Source organism: Delphinapterus leucas, chromosome 4 (genome assembly GCF_059928025.1).
Source record: "Delphinapterus leucas isolate spDelLeu-1000000601 "Yukka" chromosome 4, BTC_Dleu_Yukka2, whole genome shotgun sequence".
Taxonomy (NCBI): Eukaryota; Metazoa; Chordata; class Mammalia; order Artiodactyla; family Monodontidae; genus Delphinapterus; species Delphinapterus leucas.
The window spans coordinates 139,460,240-139,481,065 of record NC_143132.1 but is presented as its reverse complement, the minus strand read 5'-3'; the positions used below and the strand labels follow the sequence as shown (position 1 = coordinate 139,481,065).

Here is a 20,826-nt window from a genome sequence, read left to right as displayed (position 1 = left end):
GGCCAATAAATCAGGAGATGGGGTGTTGAGGCAAGGAATACAACTTTATTCAGAAAGCCGGCAGACTGAGAATATGGAGGACTGGTGTCCCCCAAAACCATCTTTTCGGGGTCTGGATGCCAGTTTCTTTTATAGAACAGAGAGGGGGAGGAAGTGAGGAAGCAAAGTAAAAAGGCCATTAGTTGTGCCTGGCTTGGCCAGCATCAGGGAGGGGTTGTGTTAATTTCTTCTTTTCTGCCGCCATTTTCGGGTGGGCAGGGTCAGATTGTCTCCCTGTGAGCTGAACAAAGGTACTTTAATATTCAGGCAGAGGGGCAGGGTTTCCTGAGGCAGGCCATTATGTATGATTATAATAACAAAAGTGATGAAAAGCAAAGGTTAAAGTCAAAGAAACAGATCCAACATGGAGTCAGATTTTGCTCTTCCCTGTTATAATAATACCAAACACTAGGAACAGTTAATTTGTCCAACAATATAGTCTTTGGTTAAATAAGTCTTGACACTTCCAAACACTGGAATAGTTTAGAGCAGTTAAAATAATGACATAGATTCTGTCTTCATTAGTATATAAATATGTTCATAATATTTATATGTAATAAAGGTAGGCCATAAAACAGCACTGAAAGCACAGTTCATCTTATTACTGACACACACAGATGGGCCCAAAGGAATTATTTTTTTTTAATGTATATATTTTTTATTCAAGTATAGTTGATTTACAGTGTTTGGAAGACTGGTTTCAATGGAGGTTTTCTTCCGCTTTTCTCACTACCACTCCTATATGTTGTCATATGACAGTGATCTTGGGGACTAACCCCGGCTTCACTCACAGTTGCTGGGCCTCCAAGCAAAGAGATAGGACCTGGAATGGCCTAGACCCCACAGCCAGAGACAGACCCCGAGCTCATGGAGGGTGAAGGGCTCAAGAATAAAGTATTGTCAACTCCTCATGCTCAGACACCCGAGGTCCTGAAAGAGCCAGCGTCTTCCCGCTGACCCAGAACCCACAACCCGTAGAATGTTGGCCTTTCTTGTCCTCTCTCTTGCCCGTGACCTGGCTGGGTCAGCACGCTGTCCGGTCCCCCTAGTCCAGCACAGAATCCAAGAGGCCGACCTGAGCCCCTGTCCCTGTGGTGGCCCTGCTGTCCTCAGTGAGGGACGGTGGTGCCTCTCCCTTCCCTGGATGAGCTCGGCAGAGCCGGTGTGTGTTGAGGCAGCTTCTTCTCAGCCTCCTCTGCTAGGCAGCCCTAGGAGAGGAGGTTGGGCCACCTTAGCTGCTGGGCACGCCCTATGTGGCCTTGAACAGCCCCCCCAGAGAGGACAGTGAGCCAGGGTTTGGGGCCCTGGGATACGTGTGCATATGTGTGGGTTTCCCTTGTCTTGAGATAAGCCTTCTGGCAGCTTGGCCCTGGGGGAGTGTCTGTATCTGTCAGGCCCAGGAGCTGGGAGCACCCCCTTATCTCATGGCTCCTCAGAGCTGAGTAAATGCTGGAGGATGGCCTGGCCAGCTGCAGCCGCTGCCCCCTGGACACCCCGTGGAGTTGTTTGGGGGCACTGCTATCGTGCTCTTATAGGTTTCCTTCCTGTCTTCTACAGGCCTTACTTTGAACTCAAGGCGAAGTACTACATGCAGCTTGAGGTACGTGTGGCCTTTGGCTTTGAAGCAGATCGGAGTTTTCTGCCCTCAAAGCCCCCCTTTCTGTAGTGGGCTTTCAAATGGCCCCATGGCTGCCAGTGAGGGGGACACATTCTTGACCAAGTCCTCAGCCTTCAGAGTGGTCTTGCCGCGTCCTTAGTGCTCTCTGCCGCCCTCTGAATCTGCTTCAGTCGCTTTCCATATTGTACTCGGTTAGTGGTTCTCAGCAGGGCCCGGGAGCTTGCTGGCAGTGCAGATTCCCAGTCCTGCCCCAGACCGACTGAACAGAGGCTCTGTAGGCGCGGCCCAGCCATCTGGGTTTTAACACACCCTCCAGGGGGTCCTGATGCACCTCAAGTGTGAGGACCACAGCTCCCGAATCAGATTGCTGGAGTGTGGGACTTCTGTGGGAACTTGACTCCCCCTGCTGCTTCCCTGATGGGCTTATTCCCAGTGGTTGCTCCTGGGTATAGAGCTCAAGTTGTCACCTGGCTGGGAGTTGCGGGGTGGAGGCTGCTCTCATATCTGCTGCGTGGAGAGCTGTGGAAGGGGATCAGGGCCCCAGTCGTGTCTTGAGGGTAGAGTGATGGGCGCAAATGTTTGAACCCGTCCCTCAAGAGCATCGCCAGGCCGGCGGGGGCGGCCTCACTCACAGAGCCCCCCGTTCTCCCGAGCAGCAGCTGAAGAAGACGGTGGACGAACTGCAGGCCAAGCTGGCCCTGGCGAAGGGCGAGTACAAGACGGCCCTGAGGAACCTGGAGACGATTTCCGACGAGATCCACGAGCGGCGGCGCTCCAGCGCCATGGGGCCCCGTGGGTGCGGTGTCGGGGCCGAGGGGGGCAGCCCGGCTGCCGAGGACCTGTCGGGGCGCAAGCCCGAGCCTGACGCTGTTTCTGGTGAGTCAGGGGCACGTGTGCAGCTAGTGCGACCTGCTTCCTGGGGCCTCCCCCATTGGTGGGACACTGTGTTCACCAGGATGCTACTGAGCATCCTCAGAGTCAGGCTTCTGTGGTTAGATATGTTTGGGAAATGTTACACTTTCACTCCTGACATTCCAAGTACACGTTAGGGCATTGAAGGCTCTGAGAAGTCCCGCAGGGAAGAAGAGTCATCTGGAATAGGGACTTGGGAATCAGATTTGATTCAAGTCCTGACCTTCCCACTATGACTAGTACATGACATGGGCTAGGGTGTAACTCCTGTCTGTTTCTTCCCCTGTAAAGCGGGGGGCACATGAAGGTCCCTGTCGTCCACTACAGAGAGCGGTCGTCAGGATTAAATGAAGGAGCGCCGGCCTCCAGTGGTCACTGCACATGTGTCTGTCCTTGGGGACCTGTTTTCCAAGGACCACCCCTGGGAAATGGATACAGAGGGTTGTGGTGGCTCCCTCTATGTCAGTCCAGAAAACGCCCCCAGCACTGTCTCTGCACACATCCTTCTCTGCCTTTTCTGTGGAATGATGGCCGTTGGCCCTTCCCCACACTCTGCCCTTGGGTGTTCCTTAATTCAGCCAATAAACATTCAAGTGCCAGGCCCCAGGTAAAAGAAAAGGAAAACTAATTTGAGCAACCATGATGTGAGCACTTTAGTATACATCATTTCATAAACCCTGTGTGGAGAGGAACATGAAGCTCAGAGAGGTTAAGTACCTTGACCAAGGCTACACAGCAAGTAGTGGAGATGGGATTTGAACTCAGAGCTGAGCCCATTTTCTGTGCTCAGCATTACAGTACTTCTCGTGGATGATCATCTGTGGGATGCTACAGGCTGTTTTTAAAGCAGAGGGAGGAGGAAAGGGGAGTGGGATCATGTGTGGGCTGAGGGGGAAATAGTTCAAAGCTGAGGCGGCTTTCAAACCGTGAGAATGACGTGTCTCTGGGCCTTGGTCATAACGGTCCACAAAACAAACGAGGCACAAGCTACAGAGCACTGTAAGGGAACTGTGTTCTCCTGTGGCCAGTAGTGATCTAGCTGGGCTCCGAGCACGTCTTTTATGAGATCACAGGTTACTCAGAAGATGGTCCCAGCAGACACTCCACGCAGGGCCGTCTCGTCCAGCAGCTTCTGCTGCCCATCCCGTGGAAGGAGGCAGCCCTGAAGCCTGGCTGGCTTGGTTCAGGGTGCGTTACGCAGGCCAGTCCTCTTCCTGTGCACGGGGGGGTCTGTTTGGGGGACTGGGGTGGATAAAACCCCCGATCTGTGGCTGAATTCACCTTCCACCTTCAGGCAGTGTCTGGTGACGCTGACTTCTAGGGCAGGGCTGGAAAGTGATGGTAAGGACACTGAGTATCCATGGGGTCCAGCGGCTTCCCTGCAAGGTGAAGGGATCCTGGGATCAGGTGGTTGGACCCTGCAGCTGCCAAGCCCTGTCTAGCTCCTGCCTGCAGTGGATGCGTCTGGAGACGTGTAAGGAACTGGGTGGCTGGCTGTCAGGCCTGGGTGATGGCTGTTCTCTCTCCTCCTAGTGGCCTCCGAGGCCTTCGAAGATGACAACTGCAGCACCTTTGTGTCTGAAGATGATTCGGAGACCCAGTCCGTGTCCAGCTTCAGCTCGGGTCCCACGAGCCCGTCGGAGATGCCTGAGCAGTTCCCCGCAGCCGTGAGGCCCGGCAGCCTGGACCTGCCCAGCCCCATGTCCCTGTCGGAATTCGGGATGATGTTCCCGGTGCTGGGCCCCCGCAGTGAGTGCAGCGGGGCCTCCTCCCCTGAGTGCGAGGTGGAGCGAGGTGAGTTGAGCCCCCTGCTCGGGGGAGCCTGCCCCGGAGGCCACGCTCAGGGCCTCGGTGCACATGCTGTGGTGTGGCAGCCTGAGATGGCGCCCAGCTCCACTCCCAACCTGCTTCCTTCTGTATCTGCCATCACAACAGTCCTCTTGACAAGCACCTGCTAGAGAGGTTTCTGCTTCCCAGCTGTTACATGCGTGTGACAGATTTCATCTGCAAAGATGAGGAACATATACGGTTTCCCGCACAACGAAAGCAGTAGGCAGTCCTGTGATGGAAGTGCTTGTGTGATGCGCACAGTGGGGCCACACTGGGAGTCTGGAGGTTGAGCCCGCTGATGGGCTGGGGCCCAGGGGACCCTTGGAATTGTCGGTACTCACCCCGTGATCTTTACGTTTCTACAGGAGACAGGGCGGAAGGGGCAGAGAATAAAGCAAGTGACAGAACCAGCAACCATCGGGGTCTCGGCAGCAGCAGCGGTGACAGTGGCGAGAGCCCGAGCAGCACGTCCCCCGAGGGCCAGGCCTTGGAGGACAGGATGCGGCAGCTGTCCCTGCAGGGCTCGAAGGGCAGGGACAGGGTCATCGAGGACATAAACGTGGTGCAGATCGGCTGATCGAGCCGCGGCTCTGGCCCAAGCGCATATCAATATTTAGACATGAAACTGTATGGAGAACAGTTGTGCCAATAATCATTTAATATATGCCAAATCCCAAGCATTGCCTCTAAACTGCACTAATGACGTTTCAGTGAACTTGAGAGCTGAAGATGTTTCTTCTGGGTAAGAGCTCTCAGGCTGGTGTTTTTCAGCACAGAGTCGTTGCAGGTGGGCTGTGACCAGGCCCACGGCCTTTGTGGAATGTCCCCTGTCAGTGCTGTGGAAGCAGTAACCAGTTCCCGGGAAAAATCCCCGAGCCGGTAAAGGGGCCGGGGAGCTGAGCCCCCAGCGGGCTCGACGGCTGGCTCGATTGGGGAAATGGCCTTGTTCTCTCCTTTATATCCCAGGGGATCTAAAGGAAAACAGGTACACAAGACAAAACTCAAATATTCAGAATGACACCTTTTTGACCCAATGAAGGCTTAAAAAAAAAAAAATCCAAGGACACAATTCATTTTCATCATCTCTGGTTTTCAGAGGGGGCTTTTAAAAAAGTGAATTTGCTGGGACACCCATTAAAATCATCTTCTGTAAAAGGTCACCAAGAGCTGCACTTTTGGGGGTGGGAAAGGTGAATGCTGGTGTGGGGATGGGGGGGGGTGGGACGAGGGCAGCAGGGGCCTGTCACAGAAGGGGGTTCATGGCTGTGGAAGAAAAGGTTCTATAGCGTAAACCTCATCCTACCGGCCCAGGGGACTTATTCTAAGAGAAGTGCATGGGGAATGGTTGCCAGTGTTGTTCTAGATTGACAAGGTGTTTCTTTCTCTGTAGGCTGTAACTTTAAAAATAAAAAAATATTTAAGGGTTATGCTGCACTAGTATTTCTTAGAGGAAATTGTTCCTTACAGCTAGGAAAGGGAGGAGGCACATGTTGGCAAAGGCTGTTAAACAGAAGCAATGGTGTCTGTTATGCTAAGTGTAAGTGTTCTATTACTGCTTTTCTTGTTTTCATGGTTACACATATTTAGAGCATTGTATTTTATTTGTCCCTTTTTGTTAAGAAAACTTAGCGTTTCTAAAAGAAAGAAAAGCAACCCCATTCAAGTTGCCCATTAAGTCTGTCAAGCTTATATATTTGTCATTTGTGTAAATCCCTTCATACTGTCCTGTTTTCTCCTTTTTTAATGACTGATACAGTATCCTAATTACAAGGTTATTTTGTACTTGTCTTAATACCTTGAGTGTAATAAAAATGGCTTAAGAAAATGTCTTTCTGTGACTTCAAATAAGAAATCCTGATGTTGCCTAAATCTTCCAGACAATCCTCTTGCCATAAGGAAGAGCATGGAATGCAGTGGTCATCTGTTCTTATTTTTTTTCAGTTAAGGTCCTGGATCCTAACAAACAATTTAAGCCCTGATTACCAGGTTTGAATCAGAATTCCACTTCTGCTGCTACTAAAGCCGAGCAGTACGGAGACGCAGTGGCAGGAAAATAAATAAAGATGAGGTGCTTATGCTGGAGGCCTGGTTCTCCTGTCTGTGGCACCTGGGCATCTCCTAGGTCTCAGCCCCAGAGGTTGATTAGTGATTCAGGTATACTTGGGCACTGGACTTCGAAAAGCTCCCCAGTTGTTTCTATTCTCTTTCTATATTGGTCCAACCAAAATTAATCTTTACTTGTACATCGTGAGTTCTGTTTAGAGCTCTGTTACAGAATTCAACATTACAATATAGTAAATTGTTTATATAGGTCTCCTCCATTGGATTTTGAGGGCAGGGATTAGGTCTTAGTTTGCATCCCGTATAAGATCTTTAACACAAAAGGTTCAAATCATGTCTATAATAAATATACCTCTTATGCTTTAGATTTTTCTTTAAAAAGTAATAGAAAAGTAATCCACCTAAAATATGCTAAAAGTGAAAGCACTATTTATCAAAGTGAAATCTCACTATCAATCACTAGTACAATCTACCGCTATCCTGAATGTAAAAGAACAGACTTTTTTTGTAAAAGTGTCCATTTTCATGCAAGTAATGAGTTCTGCTTTAGATGGAACATACCACATGAAGTCCTCTAATAATTTCTCTAGGTTAAACTATTCAGTTTCCATAAGTATAAACAAACATTTTATTTCAATTAAAGATAATAGAAATACAAAAGTTTTAATAATTAGAGATGATGAAAAATCCCACTGTTTAATTTTTAGATCTTTAAAGTCTTCAGCATCATTCTACTCTGATGAATTTTTATGTAAACAACTGGGAATTTATACATAACAGTATCCTGGCAATTTTTTCAAACGCAACCCAATTGCCATATATTAAATCCTCAATTGTATTTTCTTTAGAGTGATGTTGCCATAAGAACACTGAACTACAGAGCAATTTAAAAAAGACTATACAAACTAAATTGTAATGTCTTCAATGTCTCAGACTACTACTTTCATCAACCTGATAAAAACTACACTGATGAATATACCTCAGTTCTCTTTACATGAGTCAATGGGAGACAGGTATCTAACTTCAACAACCTTCATTCTTAAGCATCAGCATCTTCATGCTAAGTTAATTGGTATTAAAACTTTATCCTTTCATAACCTATGGGCAACAGTAAGCATTTAAAGCCATAAATAATGCAGAATTAAAATCTCACGGTAACATGATTCATTTGATAATTAGGTGCCCAGGATGTACAGCAGACTCACGACACAAGCAGGTCTACCTCAACAACATGCTCTGCCAAGAAGACAACATAACATAAATACTTCAGAATATTATCCCAGCCTACTGTTCCACTCAGTGAGTGAGTCTACACCCCTCACTTTCCTCGTCTGGTCTCGGTTCCCTCTTAGCAAGGGCATCTATCTCAGTGCTTGACTGAGCCTAATCTTTAAGCATCTACACTTTTTTGTACAATGTGGCCCCTAAATGCAAGCCCACTCCATATATACACAAAACCATGTAAATGGTACTTCTAAGTGACATAGGGTAATTCTGACTACATACAGTTCTCACCACACACCCTGACTTCAGCACCAGATTCCACAGGAACGCTTTTAGAGATTTAATTCTGTTCTGATGACTGTGTTCAGTGTCCTGGAGATCTGTGTCCTCACTTGAAGAGATGATGTTTGCTGAGTATAAGATCCAGCTATTGCTGAGGTTTCTCTGTCACTGCAGTTGTGTTGTCTTGATGGGGATAATACTATTAAAGTCCAAGAAAAACGGTCCTTCTTGTTTAGGCAAAAAAGTACTGGGAATGATATTGTAGATCCCAGCAGGTATATTTTCTAGTTCCAGGTAGCAAAACCCACACCTATATTCAGGGAAAATGAGAACAAGGTTTTCAGGTGATGATGCCACAGAAAGTAAAGTGTAAATTAGATAGCAATCAAAATGCCAACACTACCTGTAGTCACCACTAGATTTCCTCTGAAAGCCATGGGGACCAGGGTCTCCCACCACAGAAACTGTTACAACTTCAAATCCAACACTATATTGCCTAGCAGTAAAAAAGAACACATTATTGCTGTTATTAAGTCGTCTCAAACACATACCCAAAATAACTATACCTAAAGTGCAGATGGACTATTAAATCAAGTACATGCTTCTAAAGCTTCAGTAGGAGGAAACAACACTCTGAGACACATGCATACTATTTTTACTCTTAATTACAGAAAACACCATTTATGTTTTTAAATTGATGCCATAAAGATTAACATTTTATTAAACTTACTTTAGAAGAGACTATTTTTACCACAGGCTCTCAGAGAATAATGTTAAATTTAAATGATAAAATAGTGTATCAGGCAGAAAAAGAACAGGAGAGGACCCTGAAATAAGATCTAAATTTACAGAAATAATTAGCGTATGGTACACATGGCATTCCAAATCAGTAGGGAAAGGATTACTTATGTAGGTGGTGATAAGGTGACAAAAGCTTAGAAAAAAAATTGTTAAACTGTATTTCACACCAAATACAAAATATACTCCACATGGACTTGAAACAAATAATGTAAAAAATAAAACCATAAAAGAACTAGAAGAAAATACGGTAAAAATTTATTTGATATGAGGGTGAGAGTTCCTGCCCACAGCAAAATAAACCAAAAGAAACAGATCTGATTATAAAGAAACATTTTTTTCTATGTGAGAAAAAAAATTAATCTGGGAAAAATACCTGCAAATACGTGAAGGAGTTAATACCTTTACATACATACCCTTACTCACGCTTACAATTAAGAAAAACGTGACAAGTCCAACAGAAAAATGGTCAAAAGACAAGAATATATGAATAAAGGAAAAAATACACATCGTCAATAAACATTTTTCCATATTCAAGCTACATGGTAATGAAATACAAAAGGGCAATTAGGTACCTTATTTCACTTATCAAACTGGTAAAGGCTTTTAAAATGACATGGAAAAATAGCTTAGTCTTATCTAAAGGATAAGTTTCTTTTGAAATAGTCTATAATTACAGGAAGGCAAAGTTAAGCCTAGTTTTATTTAGAAGCTAGTACTATTTTTATTTGTATTCTCTGTATTTTTTAAACCTTTTAAAATTGTGAAATATAACACAGTGCATATAAAACAAATATACAGCTTAACAAATAACTGATAAAGTGAACAAACACCTGGGTTACCCCCACCTCAGTCAACAAAACCCTCTCAGCACTGCAGAAGTCCCTGTGTGCTCCCTTTTGATCACCGCCTCTGTCCCCCAGAGCTAACTTGCCTGGTCATCACTTTCCTGCTTTGTCTATAGTCTGACTACATAAGTGTGCATCCTTCAACAATAGTTTAGTTTTACCTGTTCTTGACTTCATACAAGTGGAAGTCAAGAACAGGTAAACAGTCACATATCCTGTTATGTGGCTTCTGTCGCTCAGCCTTGCTCCCAAGACGTACCCATGCTGTGGGGAGCTGTAATTTATTTTCATTGTTACGGCAGACTCTATTACTGTATAACTGTTTTATAATCTTAAATGCCACTGATGAACACTGGCTTTTCTAATTTTTGGCTCTTACACAATTTATTGGCCATTTGGATTATTTCTCCTATGACATGCCTATTCAAGTTTTTGTTTTTATTTTTTAAAAACTGCAGACTTGGGACTTCCCTGGTGGTCCAATGGTAAAGAATCTGCCTAACAATGCAGGGGACACGGGTTTGATCCCTGGTCAGGGAACTAAGATCCCACATGCCGCCGGGCAACTAAGGCCACATGCCACAACTACTGAGCACGTGTGCCTCAACTAGAGAGCCTGTGTGCCGCAAACCACAGAGCCCATGAGCCCTGGAGCCTGCGCGCCACAACTAGAGAAGATAAAACCTGCACGCCCCAACTACAGAGAAGCCCATGCGCTGCAACGAAAGATCCCACATGCCTCAACGAAGATCCCGTGTGCCGCAACTAAGACCTGACGTAGCCAAAAAAAAAAACACACAAAAAAACCGCAGACTTTTTCTTACTAATGTAGGATATTTACAAATCTTTTTATGTGTTCTTTGTGTCTTAAGTCTTTCCTTATCCTGAGGTTCTCATCTCCTGTATTAGTAATCCACCTGGAATTGATTTTTAGATTGGGTGTGAGACAGGGGTCTAATCACCTTTTTGGTATGTGGATATTAATTATTCCAGCACCATTATTGAATGGTGCCCTTTCCTCACTCCTCTTTAATCATAAATTAAGCGTCCACACATATATATATTTCAAAACCCTATTCTGTTCCACTAAACTCATTTTTAATATAACATTATTAAGAAAGTTATTTATCACAAACCTTGGTCCTCTTAGCTCGATCAGTAGTGGCCCAGTCTTCTCTATATGGAATTGGTAAATGGGGTTATTTTTGTGAGTCTCTTGGAAATTTCCACATCCTCCGGCACTCTGACCACTCCACTTTCCATTAATCTAATAAAACAAAGCTTTTGTATTAACAAAACTTCACATTCTATAATTCTATTTTAAAGACAAAATTCCTTTGTGCCTTAAAAAAAAAAGAAAAAAGAAAAAAAAAAGCAACTCTCCACCGTGGCTGCATCCTCTCTCTCCAGGCTTTATTGCCACCAGCAGCCAGCATCCCTCTCCAAGTCAGCCCGGCTACTTTGCTACTCTCAGCCCTGTCTCCAACTCTCAGCCTTCAAGTCTGCCCTGCCAAGAATTCTCCCTAAAATCCTCTTCCACACGTCCAGCCCGCCCTGCAGAGTCAATCTCAAATTCTGCTTACGGCCTTCCCTACTGACCAAGGTTTGCATTAGTCTTCTTTCTCTGAATTAATTTTTTTCCCACAGAATCACTTAACGGTGCTCACTGAAGAGCTTGTATTCCAACCCAGACTGGAGACTACTTACATTTCCCCTGTAGTCCTGTCAAGTCCCAGAATGTTTTTACTTTGTAAGAAATTGTTAAACATGAAAAAAAAAAAATGAGAAAAGGAGAAAAAGGAAAGGGAATTCTAAGATTTCGATGAGATTATGATCCAGAGAAAAAATTCTCTTACCTGCTTTGATATGGTATATGGTGACGGAATCTTTGAAAAAGTAAAGCTGCATGCTGAGTATACCTAGAGTAAAAAAAAAAAAAAAAAAATTATTATAGTGATAAAATTTATGCTTATAAAAACACTAAAGTGATGAAAGAATGTTTTGGAAGACTAAGAAATTAGTTGGCATATATAATAGTCCTGATTCTGTAGGCAGCCTGGCATCAGGGCAGGAATAAACAACTGCGGGTTGGGCGGCTAAGGCTCTGTCTGCTGCTAACTGTATGACTCAGGACATACCACAATCTCCATAGGCCTTGGCTTCTACATGTGAAGAATGAAGGGGTGAAAGCAGCTCCCAAAGTCCCTTTCGTCACTAAAAATCTATTCAAATTGAGCTTCTTGACTGATCTACGACAAACAAATCTATGCAGAACAAAATTACGACGGCCTTCCCAGCTACCTGAGAGCCATGTTTATAGGCAATCGATTTCCTTTCACTAAGTTCAAGGTCTTCTTTTTTAATTCAATAAAAATATTATATAGACTAAAGGAGCTTTTATTGCTCTGTGAATTTATTAGTCCAACATACCAAATTACCTCAGGACTAAACTACTACTCTAAAAATTAAAATGTTCAGTCAAAATGTTATTCAAAATAAAAATTTTACCATTCAAAAGCATTATTTTCTGCATGAAGCATCATCATAATTTAATACTGAATTGTTATACAGATAAACACACACTCAACAATATATAGATTAATCTTTATAAATAAACTTTTTTGTAGATAATCCCACTTACAAAGCAGAGATGTTACGTACTTTCTATTATTGTTCTGTCATGTTGGTTTACTTACCCGGACTGTGTAATGGATTGTGTTCTGTTTTTCATACTGAGAAACCACTAATGTAAAGGTATGGGTCCCAGGTGTGGTTAGCTTTATCTTAGTTAAATAATGAGGGCTGTTAATTCGAATCCCATCAATGTACGGAGGTGGGTCAGCTGCAAATAAACAAGTAGGTTTACAGAAGACAGGACTTTAGTTTTTAAGTTTTATGGTTGATGTAGGAAAAATAATTAAATGGATGGACATCCCCTTAATTAATTCATCTTTAAAATATAATGTACTAAAGAATTAAATTTCAATTTAAAACTTTACAGTTAAGCAATTTAAAACTTTAAAATGAAATAGTTTCTAATAAGTAAAAAGAGATCTTTTGGAATACATCCAATCCCTGCTATTTGCCCTATGTTTTATTCTTCTCTCCTGGTAGAGGATTTTAAAATCAAGATTAACTTTTTTTCTGTTAAGGAAATTTTTAAAAAAGATACAAAGAAGTAAACATATATATGTTTATATATATATAAACATATATATAAAAGTAAACATATGTTTATATATATAAACATATATATAAACATATATCTATTTCCCACCACTCAGAATTAAATTAACATATTTTTTGTCATACTAGCAAAGTTCCTTTTAACCACCACCCTTAATATTCCATTCCACTCTGATGGATTTGATGGGCATCCTTTCAGACTTTCTCTCTCTCTCTCTCTCTCACACACACACACACGAGCATGTATCTAAAAAAACAGACAGTATATGTCTTATCTTTCATTTTTCACTGAAGTTTTTGAGATCCATGTTGATCTACATAGATACAGTTTATTCCTTTTAAATCAATGTGTACAGTATTGTATGCCATCATATGAATAGGACATATTTTATCTATACTCCCCCATCTAGTTATTCAGACAATGTGGAGATTTGGATTATTTCCAATATTTTGCTATCACACACAATGCTGCCTGTCATATCCTTTCACAGTCTCATGAATTAAGGCTGATACAATAAAATCATTTCATGCATGTCAATTAAGTCATTTAAGATCAATGCTATATCACTGAGGTTATTTAGGCACAATGAATATTTATAAAGTAATTCGTAGAAAAAATTTTAGTATCTCAAACAGGTAATAAGTCTCTCAAGCTTAGAGGTGGTGCGATCTAGTGTGAAAGGGAAAAGAATGGGCACGTCTGTGGTCCTGAAAGGTGTGACCTACGTCTCAGTTTACTCTCCTGTCAGATGGAGAACGGTCTGATTTGCCTCAGAGTATTGTGATGAAAACAAAACTAGAAACCAGAAAGTATCCTGAAATGGCAAAGTCACTATGTGTAAGAGAGGAAGCATTGTGTTTTAAAAAATCCAAGTACAAAGAGTAACAAGGTGTTTGAAATTCAAAAGCCATGTAACATGTTAATGCTCGGAATATACTCACAAAATTTGTGCTTTTTTGGTTATATAATGACCAACATGAAAAATGGAAAATTTATCTAGTTTAACTTGACATTTATCATTGGACCTACCGTGTGCCACGCACATGCCAGAAAGCCTTGGGATACCCTCAATGCAGCATAATGGGGAAGAAGGCCATGTCTTCCTATGGTTAAGCAAAACGAAACTGGACAAAACCCCTTTTGATCCCATCTCTCCCATCAGTGCCCATTTCTCTGCACAGCCTTCTTGAAAGAACGGTCAGTGATTGCTTCCTTACCTCAGGCCTTCCTCAATCCACTCCACCTGGGCTTCCAGCCCACCTCTTGCCAACTCTGTTCTTGTCAAGGTCAAAGATGCTGCCAGGGCACTAGGTCCAACAGTTTCTTCTCTAGCCTAATCTCACTGGACCTCAGAAATAGCAATGGGTGGAGATGTCCACTCTTTCCTGCATGGAGTATTTTCTTCCCTTGGGTTATGTGAAACCTTACTCTGTCTCGTCAGGTACTCTGTTCAAATTCTTCTGTGGTAACTTGCCCTCTGCTCAACCGTAAGATGCCAGAGTCCAAGGACCAGGTGCTGGGTGTTTGTCTCTGAACCTACAACTCTCTCCGTAGGTGATTTATATACAGTCCTACCTTCAAATGCTTTCCTTATCCCGACTCCTCCTTCTGTACCTGCGGCCCTACCCTCGTCCCAGAATCCTGCTCAAAACCCCAACTGCCTACTTGGCACCTTCACTTGGAGAGCTAACAGGGATCTCAAATTTAACAAAACCAAAAATTAACTTTTGATTTTACTCCACAACAATTCTGCTCCCTCCCCTGCTCCCACCAACATTTACATCTCAGTCAATGTTACACCTTTCTATGGCTCAAGCCCAAAACACAGGAATCATCCTTGACTCCTCTTTGACCACACATTAACCCAAGTCCTGACAACCCTAACCAAGCCCAAATCTGTCCACTCTCCATCTCCACTTTAGCCCTCTCAGTTCAAACCACCGTCACTTCTCACATAAATAAAATCACCTAATTGGGTTCTCTGCTTCCATTTTTTGTCCCCTCCAATATATGCTACAAATAATTTTCTTAAAAAAAAATCAGATAATGCCATTTTCCTGATTAATACCCTCCAAAGATTTCCCATCGCACTTAGAGCAAAATCCAAACCCTTTCCTGGGCTGATAGACCTCCTGTGATCTAAGCCTGCATACCTCTGACCATTTCTGTGATACCACACTGCCCAGGCCTCCTGGCCTTTCTTCTGTTACCAGAAAACACCTATCTTTCCCTCATTTTAGGGTCCTTGCACTTGCTGTTCCCTCTGCTTATAATGCTTTTACCTCTACTTCTAATGCTTTTTCCTCTACTCCTTTGCATGACTCCTGTTCGTGATTTGGAGTTCCTCTTATCCCTTCTTAAAGAGGCTTTCCATGGCCACCCAACCAAAGTAACCAATGTGACCCTATGCATTTCTTTACAAATATGTGTCACTATCAGGTCTTTTTTTTCTTATTGTTTGTCTCCCAAACTAGAAAACAAACTAACAGCTCCTATCATGAAGTGATAAAATTTTTTTTAATGTGAAAGCAAAATGGTCTCAACCCAGTATGTTAATGCCTTAGGGAAAGATTTACTTTGCCTGGTAGGAAGGTTATCACAGAGAAAATAACATAAACTGGATCTTAACCACATTCATTACACAGAATAGGGTAAAAGAAATATGTGGGCAGAGGGCAGGTAGAAGAGACTCTCGGCAGGAGAAACTGTGTGAAAACAGGGGCAACAAGGGCATGGTGTGTTCAGAAGCCAGACCCACTGTGAAATGCTGGGGCATGAGATAAAGGGGGACAGCGAGGTGAAGTCGGAATATAAAAAGCCTTAGACATCAAGCTGAAGAGCTTGGATTTTATCCAAGAGTCCATGGAAAACCACAGAATTTTTGATCAGGGAAAAAAGATAGGATTTAAATTTCAGAAATAAAGCTCTGACAGCAATGTGCAAGAGTGTAGAAATCCCAAATTCCTGAGGTCTCTAAATTAAAAATAAATCAAAACAAAACACCCAAGTAGCATAAATACCTACCCATCTGTCTGAGTAGTTTCTATTAGTCTATCAGCATAATTATTAATTTCTGCATATCTACATAAAATTTTTCATTTTCAAATTAATCACACAAATAGGATTTTAATGTTTGTTTGAATGTCTGTTTACTAAACATACCTGGGTAATAAACTTTTTTCCCATCAGTCTTGTATACAACCATTGTGATAAATTCTCGATTATTTGCGAAATCATCCTAAAAGCACAAAGAATCTGATATGGTTAGGAAAATGGGCTCAAAATGCTCCTGTGTGTGTGTGTTCATGTATGGAGGTGGGGAGGGGAGGGGAAGGAGATTATTTCTAAGTTTAAGAGCATTTCTATTTAGTGTTATTAAAAAATGTCATTTTTCTCAATTGTCATTTCAATAGATGACCATATTGTACGAAGCAAGATACTAAAAAAAACACTCTAAAGCCATTAAAATCATGGTTACCCTTTATAAAATCAGGCCCAATGAATCGTTTCCAAACCCTCTTTAGCATATTTTTATGTTAATATTGTTAAGATCTAAGCATATAGAATCAACACTAAAACCCTCTCTGGAAAGCATAAACTCCCTCATATTTTTCTTCATAGATGATTTTTGAACGAGATTTTAAGTGTATAATTATAAATGACCAATTTCCTTTGAGGAAAATATTCATTTATCTAAGTAAACACTATTTTCAAGCCACCTATATAAATGAAACAGGCTGGTGATCAAGTTACATATCTTGCTCACAATGGTCTAATTATATTTAAAAGAATTTCTGTATGGGATATAAGAAGGGTATCAGTACCTTGTCTGTTATGTGTCTACTAAGCAAAACCCAAACCGCAGCGCCCCCTTGTGGACACTGCACCTCCAACTTGTACTGGGGATTGTTGGCCAGGCTATAGGCATCTTTCACAGGTCCTTGCTTAGCATCCCAAGTGCTAAAGGACAAAATCAACAAAGAAAGTAGTAATTAAATTTCTCATAGAGCTAAACTGAAATACTATTTTTGTTTTGTGTTTCAAATACAATTAGGTTATCGGGTTTTCTTGTTTTTTAAATTTTTGGCATAACCAAGAAGCATACAAGGATAATAACTATTACACGATAGTCATCTGTGGGCATGACAAAAAGAGAGAATACTAGTCTTCCCAAATAATTTCATTTTAAATGAAAAAAAGGGAGACTACTATAAAGCATATTCTGAAATGTGCCAAAAAAGTTACCTGTGAATACATGTTGACTCTTTAAAAAGACCTGGATTCCAACTCAAATAAATCACATCATAATACTGGCAGAGATCATCCCATGAGATCCAAAATATTCCTGAAAATCAGATGTCTTTGTTAGTCTAAAAAAAAAATCTTAATGACTTGTCAGTTAAGTACATTTCACACTGTTAAAGCATGTTATTTATTTAAAGATCAAATATTATTAAATTAAAAAGATATGTACCATTGTCTATTTTCTGAGCTGTTCGAGGATCAAAGTTTAAACACTTTTGCAACTCTGGGGTCCAGTTTTTTACATCGTTTTCACTATATCTTCCTTTCCAACGTAAATGACTCCAAGGATTTTTCAGTTGGATAAATCGCAGCCCCTATTTAAAAAACCAGGAGGTAATGAAGTTGCAAAACAGTTTTACCATATTTTTATTAGTTATATCATTCTCCAAGTGAGGATGCAATTTGAATACTTATCCATTCTTTTCCCTACAAATAAATTTGAAATTACTATTCTTTAATCGATACTTCCCCGAATCCCATATCTGATCAAAAACTATAAATGGCTACCTATCCCTAGAGCTATGCTGTCCATATGTAGCCGCTAATCACACGTGATTAGTTATATTATAATTAAATCGGGACTTCCCCAGCAGTCCAGTGGTTAAGACTCCGAGTTCTCAATGCAGGGGGCACAAATCTGATCCCTGGCTGGGGAACTAAGATCCCTCATGCCTCATGGCGCAGCCAAAAAAAGAAAAAAAAAATTAGTATCATTTAATTCAGTTTACAAATCAGTTCCTTAGTCACAGTAGCCACATTTCAAGAGTTCAAGGACCAAGTGTACTAGTAGCTAATGCATCGCACAGCACAGACACAGAACACTGTCATCATCACAGGAAGTTCTACTGGGCTGCCCTGCCTTAGAGAATCGAGTCCTTCCTCTCACAATCCCACAAATGATCCTTATTCAATTTCACCTCTAAATGCCTTTGCTCACACTGCTCCTGTTTCTGGGAGGCACTCTCTGATCCCTTTTAACTACTCTTCTCTTCAGATCCTCTTTAGCTTCGTTCTCCACTGTCTCTCAGTGAAGACTGGAGCAATGAAAAAAACACGAACTTTGGAGTCATAATGAAATGGGACCAAATTCCAGCTCTCCTATTTATTGGCTTTATGGGCCTTGGTTGGTCATTACTCTCTCTGAGCTGTTGTGAAGATTAAATGGAGTAACATATGCAAAGTTTCTAGCACTTAGCAACTTCCTTCTCATTTTAATTACTACCTCTCCTTTAAAGTTCATAGTGCTAACAATCTGTATTACGTTAGTTTACAACAAATAATATCCTATCTTATATCGTTTCCTACTTGTGAAATGCAGGAGTCTTGTCTCCCCAATGCAACTATAAACTCCTTGAAATGGTAACACTATTATCCTTTTCAGACGTCTCCACTGAGTTTATGGAACACAGTATGCACTCGGTAAATACTGGGCATGTCTACAGAGTTGATTACATTAATTCAGAAAAACAAAAGAACCTGTAAATCCAAAAGATTTGTCTTATTTCAAGGAGTCAACTTAGAAAATTGTGCTTTTTCTAATGATGTCACAAATCAAACTATTTGGAAGACATTTGAAAAAAAACACATTCCTTTGCTATTTCAAATGTGGCAAAACATGGCCTGGGGAAGATGTGATTTCTGGACGTAAGCCAGACTAATTACTCTCAGGCCATATTCCCTAGAATCTCATTAATACAATTTCTGTTCTCAATCTCTTCTACACCACTTGTGCCTCACCCTGCCCCTGCCACGCATCAGCCAACAAACCTTGAACTGTAACTCCTTTCTTTTCATAAAACCTATTTCTACATGAGCAGGAAATCTCCTTATTTCAGGACTCTATCACTTCTTAACGGAAGGAGTATACATATAAAGGAGAGGAAATTGCCGCTAAGCTTTTCAGAAGCAGGTCCCAGGTATCACTGACATTCAAGGGCACTTTTGGTGGGAATGTAAATCGGGTCCAGCCTTATGAAAACAATATGGAGATTCCTCAAAAAATTAAAAACAGAACAGTCATATGATCAAGTAATTCCACTTCTGGGTATCTGTCCACAGAAAACAAAAACACTAATCCAAAAAAGACATACCCACACCAATGTTCACTGCATCATCATACACAAGAGCCAAGATATGGAAACAACCTATATGTCCGTTGACGGATGAATGGATAAAGAAATTTGGTATACATATATACAATGAAATGTTAGCCATAAAAAAGAATGAATTCTTGCCATTTGCAACTACATGGATGGACCTAAAGGGTATTATGCTAAGTGCAATGTTAGAGAAAGATAAATACCATATGACTTCACTTATGTGTGGAATCTAAAAAACAAAACAAAACAGAAACAGACTCATAGATACAGAGAAAAAACAGGCAGTTGCCAGAAGGGAATGGGCTGGGGGGGAATGAGTAAAATAAGCGAGGGAGACTAAGAGGCAGAAACTTCCAGCTACAAAATAAATGAGTCATGGGGATGAAATGTTCAGCACTGGGAATACAGTCAATAATATTGTAATAACTTTGTATGGTGACAGATGGTGACTTATTGGGGTGATTATTTTATAACATGTAGAAATATCGCATCACTATGCTGTGCACCTGGATCTAATGCAGTATTGTACATCTATCATACCTCAATTTAAAATAAAAAATAAAATGTATAAAAAAATAAACAGGCAGCCTTAATCATTACAGAATAACTGACACATGGGATTGATACTGTGTAAACAATGTTAACTGATTTTTTTGTTTCTGTTTTTTTTTTTTTTTCTTTAGCGGTAAGCGGGCCTCTCACTGTTGTGGCCTCTCCCTTTGCGGAGCACAGGCTCCGGACGCGCAGGCTCAGCGGCCATGGCTCACAGGTCCAGCCGCTCCACGGCGTGTGGGATCTTCCCGGACCGGGGCACAAACCCGTGTCCCCTGCACTGGCAGGCGGACTCTCAACCACTGCGCCACCAGGGAAGCCCTTAACTGATTTTCAACAAGGCTATTATTTGAAATGTTTACTTTACTGAAATTTAACAACTTTTTAATGTTTTGTTTTCAAGTCAAACCACCGGTACCTATTTTTCTCTTAAATATGTTGTTTTTCTAGTTTCCCTTGAACAATCATAATAGTCTTATTACTTGAAGTAAATGATACATCTTTAGAGAAATATTCCTCATATTCAAGCTTACTTTCATATTGACTGTTTCATTATCTAAATTTAAATCTCTTGCCAGACACATTCATTAACACCTATCTCAAAGGATGTTCTAACAATAAAATTGTTACTAAATAATAGCAACTGTTATTCCCAATGTTTTTTTTTTTTTGCGGTACGCGGGCCTCTCACTGTTGTGGCCTCTCCCGTTGCGGAGCACAGGCTCCGGATGCACAGGCTCAGAGGCCATGGCTCACAGGCCCAGCCGCTCCGCGGCATGTGGGATCTTCCCGGACTGGGGCACGAACCTGTGTCCCCTGCATTGGCAGGCAGACTCTCAACCACTGCGCCACCAGGGAAGCCCCCCAATGTTGTTGTTTTTTTTTTTTAACATCTTTATCGGGGTATAATTGCTTTACAATGGTGTGTTAGTTTCTGCTTTATAACAAAGTGAATCAGTTATACATATACATACATTCCCATATCTCTTCCCTCTTGCGTCTCCCCCCACAATGTTTTAATTGGTGTTTGTGGCAAACTACATTCCTGAAACAAACACAAACCTCTCAGCT

General features: G+C 41.8%; 2 protein-coding genes across 6 annotated transcripts in view; one reads left to right on the top strand and one right to left on the bottom strand.

Annotated features, from left to right (window-relative positions):
* Positions 1-6,228, top strand: part of SH3BP5 (SH3 domain binding protein 5) — a 79,039-nt gene extending 72,811 nt beyond the window's left edge. For both annotated transcript variants that reach the window (XM_022561776.3, XM_022561777.3), the window contains 4 exons: positions 1,597-1,639; positions 2,314-2,533; positions 4,103-4,363; positions 4,765-6,228. In XM_022561776.3, coding sequence (XP_022417484.1) covers positions 1,597-1,639; positions 2,314-2,533; positions 4,103-4,363; positions 4,765-4,976 — 736 coding nt within the window. In that variant the 3' untranslated portion in view covers positions 4,977-6,228. The remainder of the gene's footprint in view (positions 1-1,596; positions 1,640-2,313; positions 2,534-4,102; positions 4,364-4,764) is intronic.
* Positions 6,229-7,074: 846 nt separating this feature from the next.
* CAPN7 (calpain 7) overlaps positions 7,075-20,826 on the bottom strand; it is a 37,493-nt gene continuing 23,741 nt past the window's right edge. For 2 of the 4 annotated variants that reach the window (XM_022561775.3, XM_089911161.1), the window contains exons 13-21: positions 17,274-17,418; positions 17,045-17,144; positions 16,624-16,759; positions 15,962-16,037; positions 12,309-12,454; positions 11,469-11,531; positions 10,749-10,879; positions 8,370-8,462; positions 7,075-8,276 (exon numbers count right to left, since the gene is read on the bottom strand). In XM_022561775.3, the coding sequence (XP_022417483.1) occupies positions 8,132-8,276; positions 8,370-8,462; positions 10,749-10,879; positions 11,469-11,531; positions 12,309-12,454; positions 15,962-16,037; positions 16,624-16,759; positions 17,045-17,144; positions 17,274-17,418 (1,035 nt within the window). In that variant the 3' untranslated portion in view covers positions 7,075-8,131. Of the gene's footprint in view, positions 8,277-8,369; positions 8,463-10,748; positions 10,880-11,468; positions 11,532-12,308; positions 12,455-13,828; positions 13,903-15,961; positions 16,038-16,623; positions 16,760-17,044; positions 17,145-17,273; positions 17,419-20,826 lie in introns of those variants that run through there. The other 2 variants (XM_089911162.1, XR_016393143.1) reach the window with 2 other exon arrangements.